Here is a 20,477-nt window from a genome sequence, read left to right as displayed (position 1 = left end):
CGACGATACTAGCCTCTGTGCCAACCGGATGATCTCGAAATATATGTACCTTCAATTTTTCATTGTGTGTATGCACATATTTTTTCAAAACAAGACCCCTACTAGGACCACACACTGCACGTCGATGCTGTGTTCCTACATGTAAAAATTGGTGAAATGAACATATATCATGTATCACTAAATGCATATAACAAAAAAATATATATGGTTTATAAATTGATAGAGATGTACCTGTAAGAGGATGATGCTGCGGTACCATGACCTCCGGCTGGGCAAGCTCTGGCTAAGCACTAGTCTGCTCTGTGGACTCGGGCAACTGAGTCTCATCTAAATCCTCTGACTCATCATGCAAAATGCTAAAGTGAGGATGTGTATCATCAAGCGGAGCCTGCTGCCTACCCCGTGAACGTCTACGTCTAGGACCAGTCATGATGCTGCAATGATTAAAATAATTTAAATCAGTACGTAATCAAAAAAACTCAAGTATTACATGATATAACAAAAAAAATAAATTGAATTACTTATTCATATTAATTATTGTTCTCAGATTCTGAACTCGTGTCCATATAATCATCTTCGATGGGAGTCATAGAAGACTTCGACCCTGAAGTGCTATCATCATCGTCGTTAATGAAGTCATTATTGGATCGTGCTCGTGCCCGTGCCTTTATCGACGATCCAATAATAGAAACATCCTCAGGTTCATAGTCGTCTCTTTGTAATTGTCCTATGTCAATCGTATCATCTGGCACTAATATGTTATCTGATGCTTGCATTTGATATGCTTCATTTTCAATAATTGTACGGACTTCATTCTCAAGATGTTCATCGTTCGGGCATGTAAAAAGTGCAGGATCAAACAAATGCCTATGCTGAGCCCTTATTGCAACTTGCCAAGGCTCTTTCATTTTGTTATCATCAATATACCACACTAGTCTTGCTTGCTTTGCAAAAATATAAGGATCACTTTCATACCATACATGATCAGTGTGGACACTGACGAGTTGAGGATCTATAACAATTGGCCTGTGTCGTCCTAAGTCATACCATCGATACTTGAATAACACAATCTATCGAAGACCACTATATCTCAACTCTATAACCTCATGCATAACACCAAAAAAATCTATTATTTCACCCTTGTGCTCGCCCTCCACGCTTATTCCACAATTCTGTGTGGTTCGATCGCGATCGTGATTTTTCGTTAAGAATCTCACACCATTGACTATGCATGCTGAATATACTGATACACGTCTGTCAAGCTTTCGTGCAAGTGCAGCTAAGTCATTACTGATACAGTTAGGATTGTCTATATGTAGCTGAGCTATCTACAATTAAAAGAACAGTAAGCAGGTTAAATTTGATAAAATGAATACTATATAAACAAACTTTTAATCATGGATGAACATGAACATAACTTACCCATTCGTCAAACCATGATGCGAATTGATTCTTATGTCGTGCCGCTGCTAATGTAGGATTACTTCTTCTGAGCTCACTTTCGTGTTCTCTGAAGTGATACAGTAATACCATGTATATTTTAATTTAGAGTCCACGTACATTCATTGATATATCAACAAATAAAAATTAAATGTATATACTCACATCATGTACGCTTCTACCTCCTCGCAATTGTTTAGTACATACCAATGCATGTCATCCGTTTCTTGTGGTGTCAACATTCGAAAATCTTTTTTACCATATGGTCGGGCAACATTGGAGAACACGGACAATCCATCGGTCAGAATCTCGTCAACATCGATATTCCGTTGTGGCCTTGTAAATTTGGTCTCCACTCGCCGAAGGTACATAGAGCAGAATGTCAGACATTCATTCATAACATGTGCCTCTGCTATTGAACCTTCAGGTCGTGCTTTGTTAGTGACGGCACTCTTGTATTCACGCATCTTCCTATTCAATAAATTATCAATTGATATCACATATAATAAGAATACAATAATGAATAATAAATATTATAATATTATGCAATTACCTTTCAATTGGGTACATCCATCTTGTATGTACTGGCCCACCCAATCTAGCCTCATGTGGAAGATGAACAGAAAGATGCACCATGATATCAAAGAAGGCGGGAGGGAATATCATCTCGAGCTTACAGAGAGTAATGATAATCTTCTTCTCCAATATGTCGATCTGACTTCGTCTCAATGTCTTCGCACATAAGTCTCGAAAATAAGTTCCCAGATCAAGTAACGCATCACACACATTATCCGGCAACAATCCGCGCAAACCAACTGGGAGCACATGTTGTAGAAGTACATGACAATCATGACTTTTCATCCCGACGATCTTCCCATCTTTCGACTTGATGCACCGTTTCAAGTTTGAGACGTATCCATCAGAAAACCTCACTGATCTCAAATATGAAAGAAATTGATTTCTCTCTCTTTGATTCAGTGTATAACATGCCAATGGCTTCACCAGCCTATCCCCTCGTCGAATCAAATGTAATTCCTTTCTAATCCGCATATCCTCTAAGTCAAGACGAGCCTTCACAGTATCCTTCGTTCTTCCTTCGATATTGAGAATGGTATAAAATACATTATCAAATATATTCTTTTCAATATGCATGACGTCAAGATTATGTCAAAGAAGAAGCGTATTTCAATATGGAAGATCAAACAACTTGCTCTTTTTTCTCTAATTTTTGATACTTGTTCGCACCCCTACTTGGCTGGCCAGACCCTTACCAAATATGACATCCTGTGGGTTGGGTAACTGATTTAAAATATTATCCGTAGACCAGAATCTTGGCTGCGCACGTCGTTCATGCTTGCCATTGAACTTAAGACTTCTCCTCCATCTATGATCATCTGGCAAGAAACATCGATGGCCGGTAAAACAAATCTTTCCACGAATACGGTCCGATGTAATATCATCGTTACAAGTTGGGCATGCTTTATACCCTTTTGTACACCATCCAGAAATATCGCCATATGCAGGAAAATCATTAACTGTCCAAAGCAGTGCTGCATGCATACGAAAGATGCCTCCTGCAACTTGATCATATGTTTCGCATCCTTCTTCCTACAAATATTATAACTCTTCGATCAACGGCTCTAAAAATATGTTTATGTCTCTTCCAGGGGCACGGAGACCCGGGATCAACAAGGCCAATAGATTAAAAGGTGATTTCATGCACTTCCATGGTGGTAAATTATAAGAAAATACCATAACAAGCCACATACTATAAGTAGTACTAAGATTACCATATGGATTAAATCCGTCTGTTGCCAACCCTAGCCTGACATTTCGTGAATCAGCTGCAAACCATAGATGTTCACGATCAAAATGTTTCCACGCATCTCCATCTGATGGATGTCTCATGACATCATCATCCATATTGTTTTCCTCCTTATGCCATCGCATGTCACAAGCAGTATGCCTCGACATGAACAATCGACGCAATCGTGGTGTAATCGAAAAGTATCGCAAAATCTTGCATGGTATTTTTTTTTCTTCTTATCCTTACCACGACTTTCTTTCCATCTGCTTGAATGACAAATCGGACATGCTTGTAGATCTTGTTTATCCTTCCGAAATAGAACACAATCATTCGGACATGTATGTATCTTTTCACAGCATAGGCCCAAGTCATCGACTCCCAAACCGAGTCCTTTCAATAATTTTTTGGCTTCATAATGAGTTGACGGAAGTAACTCTCCCTCTGGCAGTAAGTCCTTCAAAAATTTGAGCAACCAATTAAACGAGTTGTTTGACCACTTACCAAGTATCTTCATGTGTAATAACTTTATTACGGCAGACAACAGAGAGTACTTCTTACAACCAGGATAAACATCACTTTGTGCATCTCTTAATAGACGCTCGAATCTATCATTTATAGATATATTACTGTCCTCTTCAGCTTCTTGTCTCGGAATGGAATGCTGATGTTCTGCTCTCGCTTCTACATTTACTTCAAATAATTTCGGATGAAGATCCTCTAAAATTTTTCTATCTTCTTCACCAAGTGTTTGTCTTTCACGACTGCATGATCCACCGACTGACGACGGATTTATGGGACTCCTGGACAACATGCTCGAGCTAGTCGGCAAATCTTCACCATGACAAGTCCATCTCTTGTAAGTCACATCTATACCGTGTTCGTATAAATGATTCTGAATGTCCGATAAGGTACACCAAAATAAATTTCTACATCGACGACATGGACAACGAGCTTTTCCATCTTTTCTAGTATGATTGGATGCCACATTCATAAAAGTCGTCACACCTGTAATATACTCGGGACAGAACTTATCACGCAATGACATCCAACCACGATCCATACCTACATATTTATGATGCAAACTATACAATCAATTTTATGTAATAATAGTTGACTAACGCCTTATATCTCCTACCTATAGGGTGATGGTCCTATTCCATTCAGGAACGTAAGAATTTAATATTGCAATACATGTCTTGTATACCAAAAAAATTTCGACAGTATTTCGACGCAGTTCTCCAGATACACAAGTATTAAAATTGTGCTATGTATCCAGAGAACATGATCGAAAATACCGATAAAACTCTACAATATAGAAGCACATATGTTGCAATATTAAATTCATTCATGTGCCCAAACTGTCCACGAGGATAATTCGAGAATAGTGTGTAAAGCACCAATATTTTTTTCATAAAAAAAATATTGGTTTATGCACGCTATCCTCGAACAAAAATTTTAAGGCTTATAAATTTGTTATGCTACAATTAATATATTATTATTAAAAAAATTTATTTTTAAAATATTTTTAAATCATGATTAAAATTAATTATATCAAACAAATAATTATATTTAATATTATATCTAATTACTAAAATAATAAATAATTACTTCTAATGGCTAAAATTTATTAAGAAAAAAAATTTAAAAATATATAAATTAAAAAAATAGTTCTCACCTTCAACTCTTCCATGAACAGTGATGGTGACAGTGACGGCAACCGGCGATGGCGGTGGCGGCCCGACGGCAGCGCGGCGGCGGCCCTACGAAACCAGACAAGCCAAGTAAGGGATCGACCTTCAACTCTTTCTCAGGTAAGAGACTGAGAAAGAAAATGAGGGAGGGAGACAGGGGATGGAGGGGTCGACCAGCGGCGACTGCCTTGCAGACGCTGCGGCGGCGGGGGATGGGAGGCCGAAGCGGTAGGCGGCGGCGGGGGATGGGAGGCCGAAGCGGCAGGCGGCGGCGTGGGATGGGAGAGGGTAGGAGGCACTCGAGGAGCTTGAGCTTGGGGAGGAGATTGGAGGGGACGTTGGTGGCGAGGACAGTAGGGCGGCGGTGGACGAAGGCGTGGAGCTGGCGGGGGGAGAGGCCGGTGTGGCGGCGGAGGAAGGCGAGGACGGCATCAGGCTTGTCGGGGGTGGTGATGTGGAGGAGAGATTTGGAGGCGACGAGGGCCTTATCCTTAAAGTAGCCCAGACGATCCATCAGGTACTCCGCCATGAAGGGTAGAGGAGAAGAGGAGGAGGTAGTCGTTTCGGCGGCGGCCGGCGAGGAAGAATAGGAGGAAAGTATGGAAGGAGGAGGAAAGGGAGGGAGGAGAGGTGGCCGCCACCTTCGTTTTATGGATTGGAGGGTTAGGGTTTCGAGGGATTGGAGAGAACCGGAGGGAAGGAGGCAGAGAAGAGGGAGGATTCGGTGCGCAGAGGAGAGGGTGGCAAGGGGGGAGGGAGATGGCCGGCGCGCTGGGAGGTGGGCTCGATCAGCGACGGGGGGCAGGCTCGAGCGACGACGGTGGCGGGGAGGGAGGGCTCGACGGCGGTGGGGAGGGAGAGAGAGAGAGAGGATGGTGGCGGGGAGGGAGAGAACTTACCGGGAAGGACGACCGGCGATCGGGGAGGGAGGACTGTCGCCGAAGATCGAGGAGGGAGAAAATTTGGATGACCGCGGCGGAGATCGGGGAGGAAGAAATCAACAGGTTTATTTTCAATTAGGGCAAAATATCAAAGTGTTTTTTTTTTAATTAAAAAATATTTAGCGACGAAATACATTCGTTGCTAAAAATAAATATTCTGTCGCAAAAAATTATATTTTTTGCAACAAAAATTTTTTCGTCGCAAATGATTAATTTTTTGCAACGAAAATTTAATTTCGTCGCAAATATAAAAAAATTATTGTAAAATCAAGTTTTTCGCAACGAAACAAATATTTCGTCGCATAAAATCAAATTTTTTGCGACGTAATTATTTTCGTCGCAAAAAAAAAATTTAGCAACGAAAAATTTTTCCGTCGCCAAAAAAAATATTTTTTTGCAATGAAAAAAATTTCGTCGCTAAAGATCAATTCTAGCAACGAAATTTAAATTTTTGTCGCAAAATATTCAAATTTTTTCAATAAAATAAAATTTAGCGACGCAATAGTATCGTCGCTAAATATAAATAAAATTGATCACAAAAGTCTTTCTTTTTTGCAACGAAATATCAATTTCGTCGTAAGAAATATAATTTTTTTGCGACAAAATTTTTTTTTGTCGTAAAAAAATATTTTTTACTACGAAAAAAAATATTTCATCGCAAAATAAATTATTTTTTGCAACAAAAAAAGGGTTCGTCGCTAAAAATCAACTTCTAGCAACAAAAATAAAAATTTCATTACAAAAGATACAACTTTTTGCAACGCAATTTATTTCGTCGCAAATACCTAATTTTTGGGGATGAAATTTGAATTTCGTTGCAAAAGCTTAATTATTTGCGATGAAATAAATTTCGTCGCTAAAATTTTATCGTAAAAAGTTAAATTTTTTATAGTGTTATGACATTCTACGGATAAAAAATACGACTTTCTAGATGTAAAATATCTTAATATTGATATAGAATATCATAATTTTTTTAAAGAACAGAGATATTTTTATCATACAAAATTTTTAAATAAAAAAATTAATTTATAAGCATTAAATGTGTATTGAAAAATTATGACTATGTAGATCAAAAATTTTACTACATTAAATGTTGAATTTTTTACACCACCATCAGTGGTGCACAAAGAATTTCGCTTTATTACTAAGTCCTGCGTTGTTAGAACTTTGTTTGGTACTGTCTTGTATAAAGGTATGTTGAGTTTTTGGTATGATTTACTTGGGTTTGCTTTTTAACGGAAATGAAAGATGGTGGTGTTTTTGTTTTGTAGTAAGAGAGAGAGAGAGTGTGGTTTTACAAAGAGAGGGGAGAGTAATGAAAAGAGTAGAAAAGAATTATTTTGGTGGTGTGAGACGTCAGGGAGGAGCATGAGATTTTTCTACGAGAGATACTGAAGTTATTATTTTGGTCTTTATTTTTTTGAATAAAATTATTTTATCAAATATTTTCTCCTATTATTATTGATTTAATTGGTGTTTGCTTTAGTTCCAGGACCGATGCATCTGACCTATATAAACTAACATGTTCTTTGGATCCAATAATTACTTATCTAACTTTAAGAGAAAAATAAATCAACAAATAAAATTATGAAATAATATCCTTCTGACCACAATGATATCAGAAAAAATCAATTTTCAAGAGAAATATTATACGGAATCGGCAAACAAAGCATGTAAAAGACGGTGGAACTCCACTTCAAATCAAGGATATTTTTAATTGGAGAGTTGAACTTTGAAACAAGGGTAGGGATGGATAACTTTCATTTTAATTATTTAATTGAAAAAAAAATTATTTTTATTTTAATATTAAAAAAATAAATATTTTAATTTTTTATAACTTAATTTTTATATTTTTTAATATTTAAATTTTATTTTGATTTTGATCGTAAATCAAATATATTAAAAAATATGATAATTTTAATTTCCATCCTAATCTATTTTAATTCCGACTCCCGTCGCAAATCAAACACACCTCAAATATCTCGAGGAATGAAATAATATTTTCAGCAGAAGGTCTGCACCTTGAGGAATGAAATAATATTTTCTATGGAGGTGCGGCGGTAGATCTATGCATTGGCTCTTCATTGGGTTGAGGCTGCCATCAAGAAGAAGAGAAGGGTGAGAACTGGTCCAGCTCTCAGTCCAAACAGATCGGGCTCAAAAGAAGAAGAAGAAGAAGAAGAAGAAGGGTGAACAGGGGAATCTTAATCCCTGCTCGATCTTCATCCATGGAGAGGATAAGGCCATGGAAATGCTAGAGGAGAGTCGTGCCGGTGAGGGGCGGCCGAAGGCCGTTTGGATGGATTACGCTGCCAAACGGCAGGAGTTATCAATTGAGAACCAATCTTTATCCCCTTTCCCGTTTTCTCTATTTAAACCACACCTCCCTCTCGGTTGATCCACCATCGGAGCCTCCTCCACCTCCCTTCTCCTTCTGCCTCACCTCCGGCAGTCGCCGGACTACTGCGACTAAATTGCCGTCATCCAAGAACCCTCTCTCCCTAATTTTCTTGATCTCCTCTGTTCTGGGGGCTTTCGTGCAAGATACCCTGCCGGAATCAACCCCGCCAGCCACCTTCTGCGCCGTCGCTGCCGTCGGTAAGCCTACTTCTTTCCCTTCTCTTCTTCTTGGCCCCGAGTGTCGGTTCCATGGCAATAAGGGGGAGCACCCTCCTCCTTTTCTCTCGGCTTCTCAGTGTGCAACCAAGCCATCGGGCGGCCCGGCCACGCCTCCATCGCCTGGCCACTCCGGCCATACCACCACAACTGGCAACCATCGATCTTACACTCCTCCACTCTCTCTCTCCCATGAAGGATGGAGGGTTCGGCAAGGAAAAAAAAAAAAACAAAGAAAGAAAGAAAAAGGATGAGAGAGAGAGAGAGAGAGACTCAATTTTATTTCAGGAAACTAATCTAATTAGATTCAACCTAAATAAATTTAGGTCAAATGGAACTATATAGATCCGGCCTATAAATTGATCCAATCCTAATCTAGACCGGGGCCAAACTGGGATCCTCTTTGTCCTTTCATCTAATTTTTTTAATTAAAGACTAATGATTTTGTTAATTTATTTGAGTAGAGCCTTTGTCGTCTGAAGAACATCAAATCTAAGGATAAGGTCATATGCTGAATATCGTGATTTTTGAATTCAATTGAACGTAAGTTTTTTTTTTTATCTATGAATTTATTTTTATATATATTTATATCTTTAAAAATTTTATACATAAAATATTTAAATATTATTAAAATTTAAAAATATATATTTATATATAAAAAATAATTTAAAATATTGGATCAAACATGGTGCCACCTCTGTATGATTATAAAGTTTGAAAGAAGATTTTTTTATTTTATTATTGCATGAGTTTTGGAAAGAAAATTATACATGTTTATCTATGTATGAAATTTTGAATAAAAATTATTTTATTATTTTTTTGAAAGATATAAAAATTTGAGTTAATATTGTTATAAAATAAGTATGATTATTTATAAAAAATTGATTGTGCTAAAATCATGAGAAAAACTCTCTAATTAGATTATGATCTGGATCTAGCCAACGGAACTGATCGTTGACTATGCGTTAGAAACATGTTTCTCCTAAACCTGACCAGTCGGGACGGATCACGATAGAGTTAGTCCTCTTAGGCCTAGTCAATCGTGGCTGATTGCTGGTATACGTTGATGCGTCGCGTATTTCTTACTTTAAGAATAATCTCTTTGCCTTATCACGAGATAAATCATGGCCGTGCTAATTTCTTTCTGAGTCTAGTTAGTAGGGCTGATCACGTCAATGGATCGGATGTTCTGTATTTAGAGGTTAGTCTCTCCTTGATCTTGTCACGGGACAGATCATGGCTGCAGTCACCAAAGACTGAAACAAAATTTTTGGCTTTTATTAACGTGCATAGTATATTTTGAAAGAAAATTATGTTGTTACATATTACTGTTAAATTGTTATATTTTGAAAAGTAATTGTACTTGATTCTTTAGAGATATTGATAACTTATTGAGCCCATAAAGCTTATCCCCTCTTTTATATTTTTTTTTTTAGATCCAGAAGATTCTATGAAATTTGAGACCGAGCAGTGAGGAGCATAGGATTTTAAAAAATATTTACTTAGTTTATTTTTAAATAAATATTAATCTTGATTATGATGAAAAATTGATGATATATATTTTATTTGAATCAATAAAATTTAAGAGATTTATTTTTTCTGAGATTTACTTTTTCTACTACCGTCTAGGTATTATTTAATATAATATTTTTAAATATAAAGACAGACCTTGCATATTCTTTAACGTCTTGTCCTGAAGAATGTGTAGTCACAAGAAAAGAACTTTGGCATTACAAAAATTTCATCAATGGTAGCTCGAGAGGTTAATCTACATTCTCTCATGTTCAACAGCTGCTTAGAGTGAGACATCATATATATATATATATATATATATATATATATATATATATATATATATATATATATATATATATATATATATATATATATATATATATATAAACAGAGGAACCACATTGGGTTGTCTCCGTTTGCCAGCTTGGAGTGAGACACCATATATATATATATATATATTATAAAGCGGAGGAACCACGTTGGGTTGTCCCCATTTGCTATGTGCATAAAAATTATTTTGCCATGTGGAGTGAAACCGCATGGAGTGGGACCGTGGGAGGATTGGAAGAGTTTCGAGAGAAGCTTCATTCGCTTAAAGCCTCCTACCCGATCGAGACTCCTGAGGATGGAAAAATAGCAAAAAAAGGATGGGGTTGTTGCTGTGGCTGGCAGGAGAGAGTGGGAACATGGGAGGATTGGAAGAGTTTCAGGAGAAGCTTCATTCGCTTCAAACCTCCCACCCGATCGAGACTCCTGAGGATGGAAAAACAGCAAAAAAAGAATGGGGTTGTTGCCGTGGCTGGCAGGAGAGAGCAGGAGGAGCAGGATGATCGAAGAGCCAGAGGAAGGAGCTGGAGGAGTCGGCGATGGCGAGGCGGCCATCGGGGCGGTGAGGAGGGCGGAAGGTGAGTCAATGCCTTGTTGGCGGGATGGTCGAAGCTCTGCCAGAAGGGGGCGCTGCCAGGGGAGAGGAGGAGGAGGTTGCCGGAGTCGAGGAGGCAAATGGAAGAGGTGAGGTGGGGGTTGTCGGAAAGCCAGAGGAGGGAGCCAGAGGAGTCGGTGACAGCAAGGAGGCCATCGGGGTGGGTGAGGAGGGCAGAGGGTGAGTCAATGTGGCAGGGGATCGGGACGGTGCGGTTGGCAACCCAGACGATGATGCGAATGGGGAGGGAGGCATACCAGCTGTCGAGCTCGAAGGTCTAGTTGGAGCACAACTTTCTTGGGTGCTGCCACGACGCCACGCGGAAGAGGAGAAAGAAAAGACCTAATGCTAAATTCAGTAAGAAGGGGACGAGTAAAGAAACCTTGAGCCTCACCCCAGGGAGTTGGAGAAATTTACAATTTTTCCCTCTAAGTTTCTTCTCCCCTCCCTCCTCTATCCAGCGAGCCCTCCAGAGAAAAAAACCATCACAATGAATCCGCGATGCACTTTCGTTTGTTTTCCTGCTCTCCCTCTCTCTGCCCCTCCCACTCTCTCTCTCTCTCCTGTATCCCCTCTCTCTACCCCACCCCCAGTCTTTTATTTTTTTTATTTTAATTTGAGTTTCGAGCCCGACAACTGTTGGGTGGAGACGAACTGGGTCCGCACAGGCTAGGGGTGGGACGCCTTTGTTTTATTTTGGACGGTAGAGTAAATAGAAACCATTGAATTAGATGTCGCGGATCGATGACGTGGACCATTTGGATGGTAGATGTGGGATTGAGTGCATTGTGTTTCTTTTTTAAGAGAGAGAAAGACAAGCGCGTTTGGCTGGTGCCAGCGGGGATTTTTTTTTCTTTCTTTCTTTTTTCTGAGTTGTGGTGGGGGACTTGGGAAAATAGATAATATCTATGGAGAAAGCGTGAGCTCCTCTCCATCGGCAATCGAGGAAGGAAGAGAAGGGAGGAAGGAGATGGGCCTAACAGATTCGGATTTTGGGTTCCAACCCGATCTGAAATCCGGCATAGATCTATTTATTTAAACAGAGAATCTTGCATTTAGGCCCTTGATAAAGGCTATATTCAATTAAGCTCTTTTGACAATTGACTGAACCAGATCATGTTAAGTTAATTTAGCTTAGAGGTGTTTTGCAATTAAACCTTTCTACTGGATCTTCACATTTTTGGCTTTGAACCCAAGGGCAAAAAAATATTAATTGGGATTGTCCCCATAGGTCAACTACTACAATCATGCATATAAATACAAATACATACAATATGACTACTGCCTATCTTCTACTATTACTTAACCGTCCATTCTTAAATGCATACAAAATAGATACAAACTACTAATCTCAGATATGTATAGATCATCATTGTCTCTTAGTCATTCTGGATGAAATTCTGAGCTACTGGAACTAAGAAGTTATTAACAATTCAACTATCACAAAATTTGTCTCTACCTTTTCTCTGGTGCAAGTCTTTAATGATGACTGAAAATTCAATAAAATAAAAAATTATATAATAATAAAATATATATTATTTTTATTGATAGACTATGAAGAAAAGAGATATATGTGGGATGCAAATAGATGGTCATGTTCTGCTTAATGATGAAGATTCTAGAATAATTGATGCTAAAAATGTTGATTCAAGAAATGATTTCTCTGTCAGTTAAAAATAGAAATGATTATATTACAGCTTCTTATTATTATGTTATTTAAATATTTTAAGTTTATATTTTAATTTGAAATATTTGATATCATCTACGATGTCTTTTATATTATGTTAAAATTTTAATTTATTAAAATATTATTTGAAAAAATAAATATATACTGTGCATCGTACGGGGTTCTAAGCTAGTCTTAATATATGATGCTCTTTCAAGCTTGGGTTCACACCCTCAAGCATTTGTTTATAATATAGGGTTCCAAATTTCTTAGATCAATCCATAACCGGCGTAATTGGAATCAACCTAAACAAAGTTTCTATAGTTACTTGGACCGGGCTTTATAAATAGAAGAGCCCATCAGGGTCCAGTTACTTTCTACCGATTGATCAACGATCACAGAGAACAGTAGCCATTATTGTTTCTTCTTTCCTTTTTGTTCATCATATTTTCTCCAATTTATTCTAAGTCAAATCTTTTGGGCAACCCAAGAATTCAATCAAATCGACTTCTTCGTGCTCATACCATGCTAAGGAGGAGCCAGGCCAAGCTAAAGAACTTGTTACAATTTGAGAGCATATGCATTGTTACACACAATAGGATAACAATGCTCCTGGGGCAGTGCCTAATATGCCTCTAATCTAGAATTTTTATTTGTGAAAAAAAAAGAAATAACTGAAAGGAAATTCTTCAGTTAGAAAGGATCATATTTGTGCTTATTGTTAGTCTGTAACTCAGCCTCACTAAAGATTACACAAATTTTATGCCAAGAAAAGGATAACACAACATCATAAAAGCAGGAAAAGAAAAAGGGGAAAAAAAAAAAGAAAGGATAAAATCCTTTGAGACTGCTTAACATAGAATTATAAGATGCATCACCCCACCTTAATCAGACATAGAGGTGAGCTTGCAAAATGACAAGGAACAACATGAGAAGCAAACCAAAGATGAGAGCATGGATCAGAATGGAGAACCAGCTGGTCTTCATATTCATGAAGTCGACCGGCCGATCCCTCCCCGGCAGCTGCAAGATTACTCCAGGGCTCAGGAATGCAAACAAAGCTGTAGCTATGATGGAGGGAGCCCAATCCTTCATGGCTAGGAATTTCCAAGTACCTTAAACTGACCACCTCTTCTGACGCTTATGTTTCACCTCAGAAAAAGGGAGAGGAGTAGCTTAGAGGAAGAATGAGACCGTTGAAGTGGATTCAAGATGACAGAGAGAAGATAATGCTATTAAAATGAGAAGAAAAAGACACCTTGGATGCCAACATGCTCACTGCTAGGATGGGAATCCGGGAAAGCTAGAATAGAAAAATCATTCCAAGGAATCCACCTTTAATTTTTTTATTTTTTAAAGTATATGCTCCTTTTTATAACCTAGTGATTACAAGCCAAACAAGATCACAGTTTTTGATTGCTTTGACTAGGAAATATTATAATGAAGACCAGGAAATGTGCCTTGGATTAGGGAGTGTGGTTTGATTGGGGAGTTCTTGCCATGCTCTAATTGGACGATTTGTTCTAACTAGGTTTTGAGTAATGCTTGCATGATAAAGCTGAATCACTTTAAAGTTCTTTCGCTTGTACCTTTTGACTTGTTTCAATAGCCGCTGGATGCAATAGCAGAAAGATAATATATGGTCCCTCACATGAAGGTCCATAAATTGATATGCAGAGTAGCATATATGGTTTCTTCTTGGACACTAGAAACTACAATTATGAGAGGCCAACAGGACTTAGGTCAGTTTGGTTGGAAGATCCTGGCTTACATGCATGTATGCCAAGGGGAGGCCAAGCAGAATCCTCGGCAGTGCAGAGTGCTTTGCAACCGTCGATGGCCTCTATCAGAAGATGGACCGTCATTAAACCATACATGTTATGTATGACATGGTACATGCTTGTGGATCATGTTAGCTGTTCATCTCCTAATGACAGCATGAGGGCTGCACAACACTTTGTGGTGCGGCCCATGTACCATAGAGGATCCAAGAAGTTCTTCCATATTGACTATAGAGTAGTAGTTGTGAACATAAAAAGTTGGGTTCTTACTCCAACTCCAAGGAGAAAAAGGAAAAGATTGATTCTCTGTAACTAAAGCATGTAAATGAAGATCTCTGGAGGCTGTCCATTAGTACCTAGATTCCTAACTCAATAATCCAATTTCGATCACTTTCCTCATTACAAATATCTTCTACCTTAGCATCTTTTTCCGACAGCAAGACCACACAGTTGGATAAGCATCTCTAAGGGATGTCTCCTCCAACAAAGTATCACACCAAAAGCTGATAGGCAAATTGTAACAATCAAGGTTGGCTTGTGGTTGTGGAGGGGTTGCCTTGCATGCTACTGATGATTTATTGAGTTGACACAAAATACTTTAGCTCACGCCTTGGTTAAAGCACTGACCCAAGTAAAAAAGGACACGGGAACGGGGAGAGCTCACCAAAATCTTGACATTTGTTAGGCCAAGCCTATTTTCAGAATGACTTCAAACTGCATTTGAAAGCACTTCGGCAAATTATGCAAACAAAATATGCAAAGAACATGTGAGCATAATAGCAATTAGATCAATTAATAAGTCTATCATGGATTAGTTTGGCCTGTTAATGTAAGAGTGATGCATTACCAACCTTGCTATTGTCTTTTGAAAAGAGTTGTGAGGATCCATGCGGACGTATATTTAGTCCCACATCGATTATTTGTTAGGAAGATCTTGAATATTTATATAGGACTAAGAAATCCAAATAATATCTTTCGATTAATCTTTTTAAATGAGGTCCTGGATCATTATAAATGGTATTAGAGCAGATCCAATTCATAACTCATATGAACTAGGGGATACTACAGCACCGATTTATTGGACTGACGATAGACTAATCATAGTATTTATGAATAAATGCATGAATTTAGACCTTTAGTCTGATAAGGATGCTAGAGTTTAAATAGAAAGAATATGTGAGAATCCATGCGGACGTGTATTTAGTTCCACATCAGTTATTTGTTAGAAAGATTTTGTAAATTTATACAAGACTGAGAAATCTAAATAATACCTTTCAATTAGTCTTTTTAGATGAAGTCTTGGATTGTTATAAGAGTTTTCTCATAGTATTTGCCTGTCTTTTATCTAAAGCTAAAATCTTTGAAACAAACAACAGAATGCAAAGTAGACCACAGAGATAAATTACTGTAGTTATACTATAATTTTGATGTATGTTGGTTACAGTAGTTCTAAAGTTGGGTAAAGATGAGTTCAAGATTGCTCGTGGGAAGGTATGCAAAATTTGGGTCCTCCCTCTGGAATCATTTGGTAATCCCATATCTCCAAGGCTGTCTCAGGCTTGTTCCATGGCTTAAAAAGCTAGTCAAAAGTCTGATTTGGACTTTGTCAGGCATGGCCGAATAAAGAAACCAGAATTGTGCAATCTGCTCCTTTGCGCCTGCTTCAAGGTAAAAGCCATTGACACACCTATTTGGCTATAGTCCGACAAATTGGTTGGATTAGATAGGTCAGGATCTGACCTAAATCTAAATCAACCCGGATATGATACAATTCAGCCCAATTTGATTGGAGTTGGTCGAACATGAGACAAAACTAACTAGAACATAATTTGAATGTAATGTACCCTGGACTTTGAAAGTAATCTGACTTGTTAATAGACCACCAAGGGATGAGTTGGGACCAGGCCTTGAGACCCTATTTGATCCCTGGTTAACAAAAGCTTGAATAAGTTCTCTTAGTCCATTGCATTCCACTTTAATTTGTTTTCTTAAGGACAAATTTGAATATTTTGCTTCACTAATAATTCTAGAATAAATTATAATAGTTGCAAATACAATTTGATTGAAATGTCTTATAGTTAAGCTCACCATATTCTTAGATTCTTGAGAGAGAGAGAGAGAGAGAGAGATCAATAGTATGTAATGGCAGATTGGGCGCCGATAGTGAGGAATGATGCTATTCATACTATATTGCTAGGGTTAGTGTTCAAGCTCCCTACGACACTTCGTAGTATAGAGTTTGGGAGCTTTTAAACCAATGAGATGGCTATCACCATCTACATCCCCATCTTCTTCTCCATCTCATCATCATCCTTCATCTCAACATTTACACTGACTAATTCAATTAGTGGATCCCCATTTTTCAAACTTAGGATTTATTGCATAGAGTACAAATCTCCTACTAATTCAATCAATGGATCCCTTTTTACAGTGCATAGTTTGCATTGCAGAGTATTGTGCAATACTTAATAGTTGTCATATAATTATATCATAGATGGATAGCTATCAAATAAAGTAGCTATGTGCTATATAATGTATCATTGATAGTTGTCTATCTCTTATTGGTGGCTATCGAGCACTGCGCAATATTCTGTGAGGCGTATTTACTCTAATTTTTGTTTTCTATGGCATTTTGTTTTATGGCTTCTGACCATGGCTCTTATTATTTTCTATGTTTTCCCCCTCTTTCTCTTTTCCAATTTGGTAGGTGGGTGGATGTATTATGCATACATGTTTTTATCCGAATAATTTCATATTCTGTGACACAGCGATCTAATAGAAATCTTTGGTCTGTGGGCCGTGGACTTGCGAAAATTTCTGAGCAGGGCAACAATCATTAACGAACACACAGTGAACCCACTGATTTGGGCCAGCAAACCCATGAATTGCAATAGATTAGACTGAGAATATTTTTCTTTTAATTCAAGAAATATAATGGGGATTTAACCATTTGACTCTTTCCAATTCACAAATCAAATGCTTAAATTACATGTAACACAACTTGCAACTCTAATATGTCCTGGGTCCCATTATCGACACTCTTCTTTTAAGGACTTTGCTTAGGATCATGATTTGAACTTTGGTGATAGCACTTTCAACATATTTCTTGGAAAAAAAAATGTCACATCCAAAAATGAAAAAGACATGCCATTTGGGAAGTTAGCTTTAAAGCTACTCATCTTATTTTGTTTATACCCTATTATCGTTAGCCTAGCTCCCTCATATTCTAAAGCCTAAATTAACACATATTTTATTACATTGTGCAAGTGGCCGGTCCAATCCATAATGCTAGGACTTGTGTCCAAACTTTATTCATCTTTTTATCTTTTCTTTTCATTTTTTATTAATTTATAACCTTCACCACACCATTACCACCATTTATCATCATAAACCCTAGGAAATGAGCCAAACAAGAAGGTAATTTTTTCCTCTCATCTTTGCATATGACTGCTAAAGAGCATTGTAGTATCGATCATTCTTCTCTATTTTATACAGGAAAAAGAGATTTACTAGTTATTATTGCCATAAGAAAAGGAAAAGAAGTAGGTCATTTTCTGTTCTTTTGATGGATTAAACTTTATAAGAAGCAACCAGGCTCCCTTTTCATATTTTAAAAGATAAGCATTCCAAAGTGGATTTATAATAGATGAGCATGTTATATAGAACTTGGGTTCATAGATAAGGCATTTCAAATTTTAGGTCAATTGGGTCAGCTTATGTCTTAAATTTTGTGGCGATATCTACTCTAAATATTCATTATGGTCACATGGTGGAAGGGGATGAGGGCGGGTTAGTCCTGTCCCAAATACTCCTAACCCTATAAATCCTGGTAAAGTAAGATTTGATCTCTAATTTTTTGTTACAACTATCAAAAATTTTACCAACATGGTAAGTTGGCTCCTTCATCATGTTGGATATGTACAAGTCTAAACTTGCAAAACTTATAAAAGTGTCAATCAGTTCCATAAGGAAAATCAATATCTTTATGAAAATTTATTTAGATGATTTGAAAAGTTGTATCATTTTAAACACAATCCAGATGCTAGTGTTTAATCTACCCTCAATTATATGTGCTTTGAGAATGGTGTTGCTACTATTGCCAATCATTTCAAAGATATAATTCAGAAATTGTTTTGCCCTTGAGAAAACATCTCAATAGATTCAAAAATGGAGCTTTCCTTCCAACCAGAGAGGGATGTAATCATTGGACTGTAGCTTAATTAGTTTGCCCCAAGTATGTGTGAGAATACATGTAATGTTGATTCTTGACCTACACAAGGTTTGCAACTAAACAGTTGCTTCACTCTAAAATAAATATAACATGTATGTGTCCAATACACATTTCACATACAACAAATATTATAACTATCATAATGATTTGTATCTACTTGCTTCCCTTTGAGCTGAACAGTTCCTACATTCAAGATTTAATGGTTGGAGATGATTACTAGACTAGAAAGTAGATTCTTCAAGCCGATCCCAACTTGGGATTAAGTTCACTACATTTATGTAGTAATTTCCTTGTGAAATTATTTGAAACACTAGTAGGAGAGACTTGAGAATTAAAGTGTCTTCACCAAATTTGATGAATATAACTATCATTATTATGTAACCTAAAATTACTTACCAATGTTACCTAGATTAAAATTAAAACAAAAAAGCAATTAAATTGAAATAATGGGGCTTCACATCGAATTCTAGAAGATAAACTTCATAAAAGGTTTTGATTTTTGACTTGAGTTCATTCATTCCCCACCCATGGCACAACATCAATATATAATTCAGTGTACCCTTGGGAATCAATCCAACTTGATGCATCTAATGTGAAGATGGATAAAAATACCCAAGAACTCTACCAAGCTAGAGTTGCAAAGAAAAAAAATATTTTTCAAAAGGAACCACATGAAGCACAGACTAGTCCAAACCGAAGTGGAAGAACATGAAACTTTCACCATCTTGTTGATCACGCGGCATGCACATGAACGCCTATTGCAATCACCAGGATGGTTAGTATTGCGAAGAAGATGACACTGTGAACCAGAACCGAGATCCCACTCGTGTACATGTTACCAAATTCTATTACTCTATTCCTTGCTGGTAGCTGAAATAAGAGCCCTGGTGATAAGAGAATAAAGAGGATTACCGCAACGATCACCGGCCCCCAATCCGTCGACATCTTGATTTCTCTCCTCACTAAGCTTCAAAAGAAGGATGGTGTGTATTCTATTTTGATTCAGATAAATATGGTAGGTGGTAATGAGAAATGTTCTTGGAGAGAGAAGAGAAGCCACACCTAAGAAGAAGAAAGCAAGGGGAGGGAAAAAGAAGGGGTGGGGTAGCTTTTTAAGAAGAAAGCAAGGGGAGGGAGAAAGAAGGGGTGGTAGCTTTTAAGTTAAAGGGAATACATGCTTTACACTAATTCTTTTGATCATTGACTACTTATGGCCTTATCTTTTCATATGGTGGTAGGACCAGTTGGCAATGAGCCTTTAGGAAAGCTATCTCGTGATCCATTAATTACTTGTTTTCTGGTGAGCTTGTGCAAAAGGAAGAGACTTTAAAGAGTGAAGACCATCTTTCTTGCAAGGTGCCAATAGAATTGCAAATAGCCTGGAAAAGTTGGGGGCTTCACATTCCTCACCTTGTTCTGTGAGGATAATCCCTAGTGGACTTCAATCAAAAGGTATAGTTTATGCTATGCTAATGGCCTTTTCTGCTTAATTCGTGGGATAATGAGAAAATTAATGTTGGGGGATACCCACCGACCGGCTGGCGGCCCGACCGACTATCGGAGGGCCCGACCGGCTGGCGGCCCGACCGACCAACCGACTATCGGAGGGCCCGACCGGCTGGCGGCCCGACCGACCGACCGACTATCGGAGGACCCGACCGGCTGGCAGCCCGACCGACTAACCAACGGCCCGACGGACGACTCTGACTGGCCGATCGTAAGTCGGGCGACAGGCCGACGGACGCCATCAGCGGCTAACTGCGGCCATTCCACGGTCCATTCCCGACCGACTAAACCCAGAGGCCCGGTAGCCGACCCACATGAAGCTCGCCGACCGACGGAGGAGTCCGACGCCACTCTGCTGGCC

The 20,477-nt window shown here is 38.2% G+C and overlaps 2 protein-coding genes across 2 annotated transcripts; both read right to left on the bottom strand.

The window, feature by feature from the left end:
- Window positions 1-13,322: 13,322 nt before the first annotated feature.
- Window positions 13,323-13,805, bottom strand: LOC109505505 (uncharacterized). The gene has a single exon (XM_019848305.3). It carries the CDS (start codon window positions 13,691-13,693, stop codon window positions 13,487-13,489), a length of 207 nt encoding a protein of 68 aa, XP_019703864.1. The 5' UTR covers window positions 13,694-13,805; the 3' UTR covers window positions 13,323-13,486.
- Window positions 13,806-19,082: 5,277 nt separating this feature from the next.
- LOC109505500 (uncharacterized) lies at window positions 19,083-19,720 on the bottom strand. Its single transcript, XM_019848282.3, has one exon. It carries the CDS (start codon window positions 19,553-19,555, stop codon window positions 19,343-19,345), a length of 213 nt encoding a protein of 70 aa, XP_019703841.1. The 5' UTR covers window positions 19,556-19,720; the 3' UTR covers window positions 19,083-19,342.
- Window positions 19,721-20,477: the final 757 nt, after the last annotated feature.

Source organism: Elaeis guineensis, chromosome 1 (genome assembly GCF_000442705.2).
Source record: "Elaeis guineensis isolate ETL-2024a chromosome 1, EG11, whole genome shotgun sequence".
Lineage (NCBI taxonomy): Eukaryota > Viridiplantae > Streptophyta > Magnoliopsida > Arecales > Arecaceae > Elaeis > Elaeis guineensis.
Note: the sequence above shows the minus strand (reverse complement) of the source record. Positions and strands in the feature narration are given on the sequence as shown.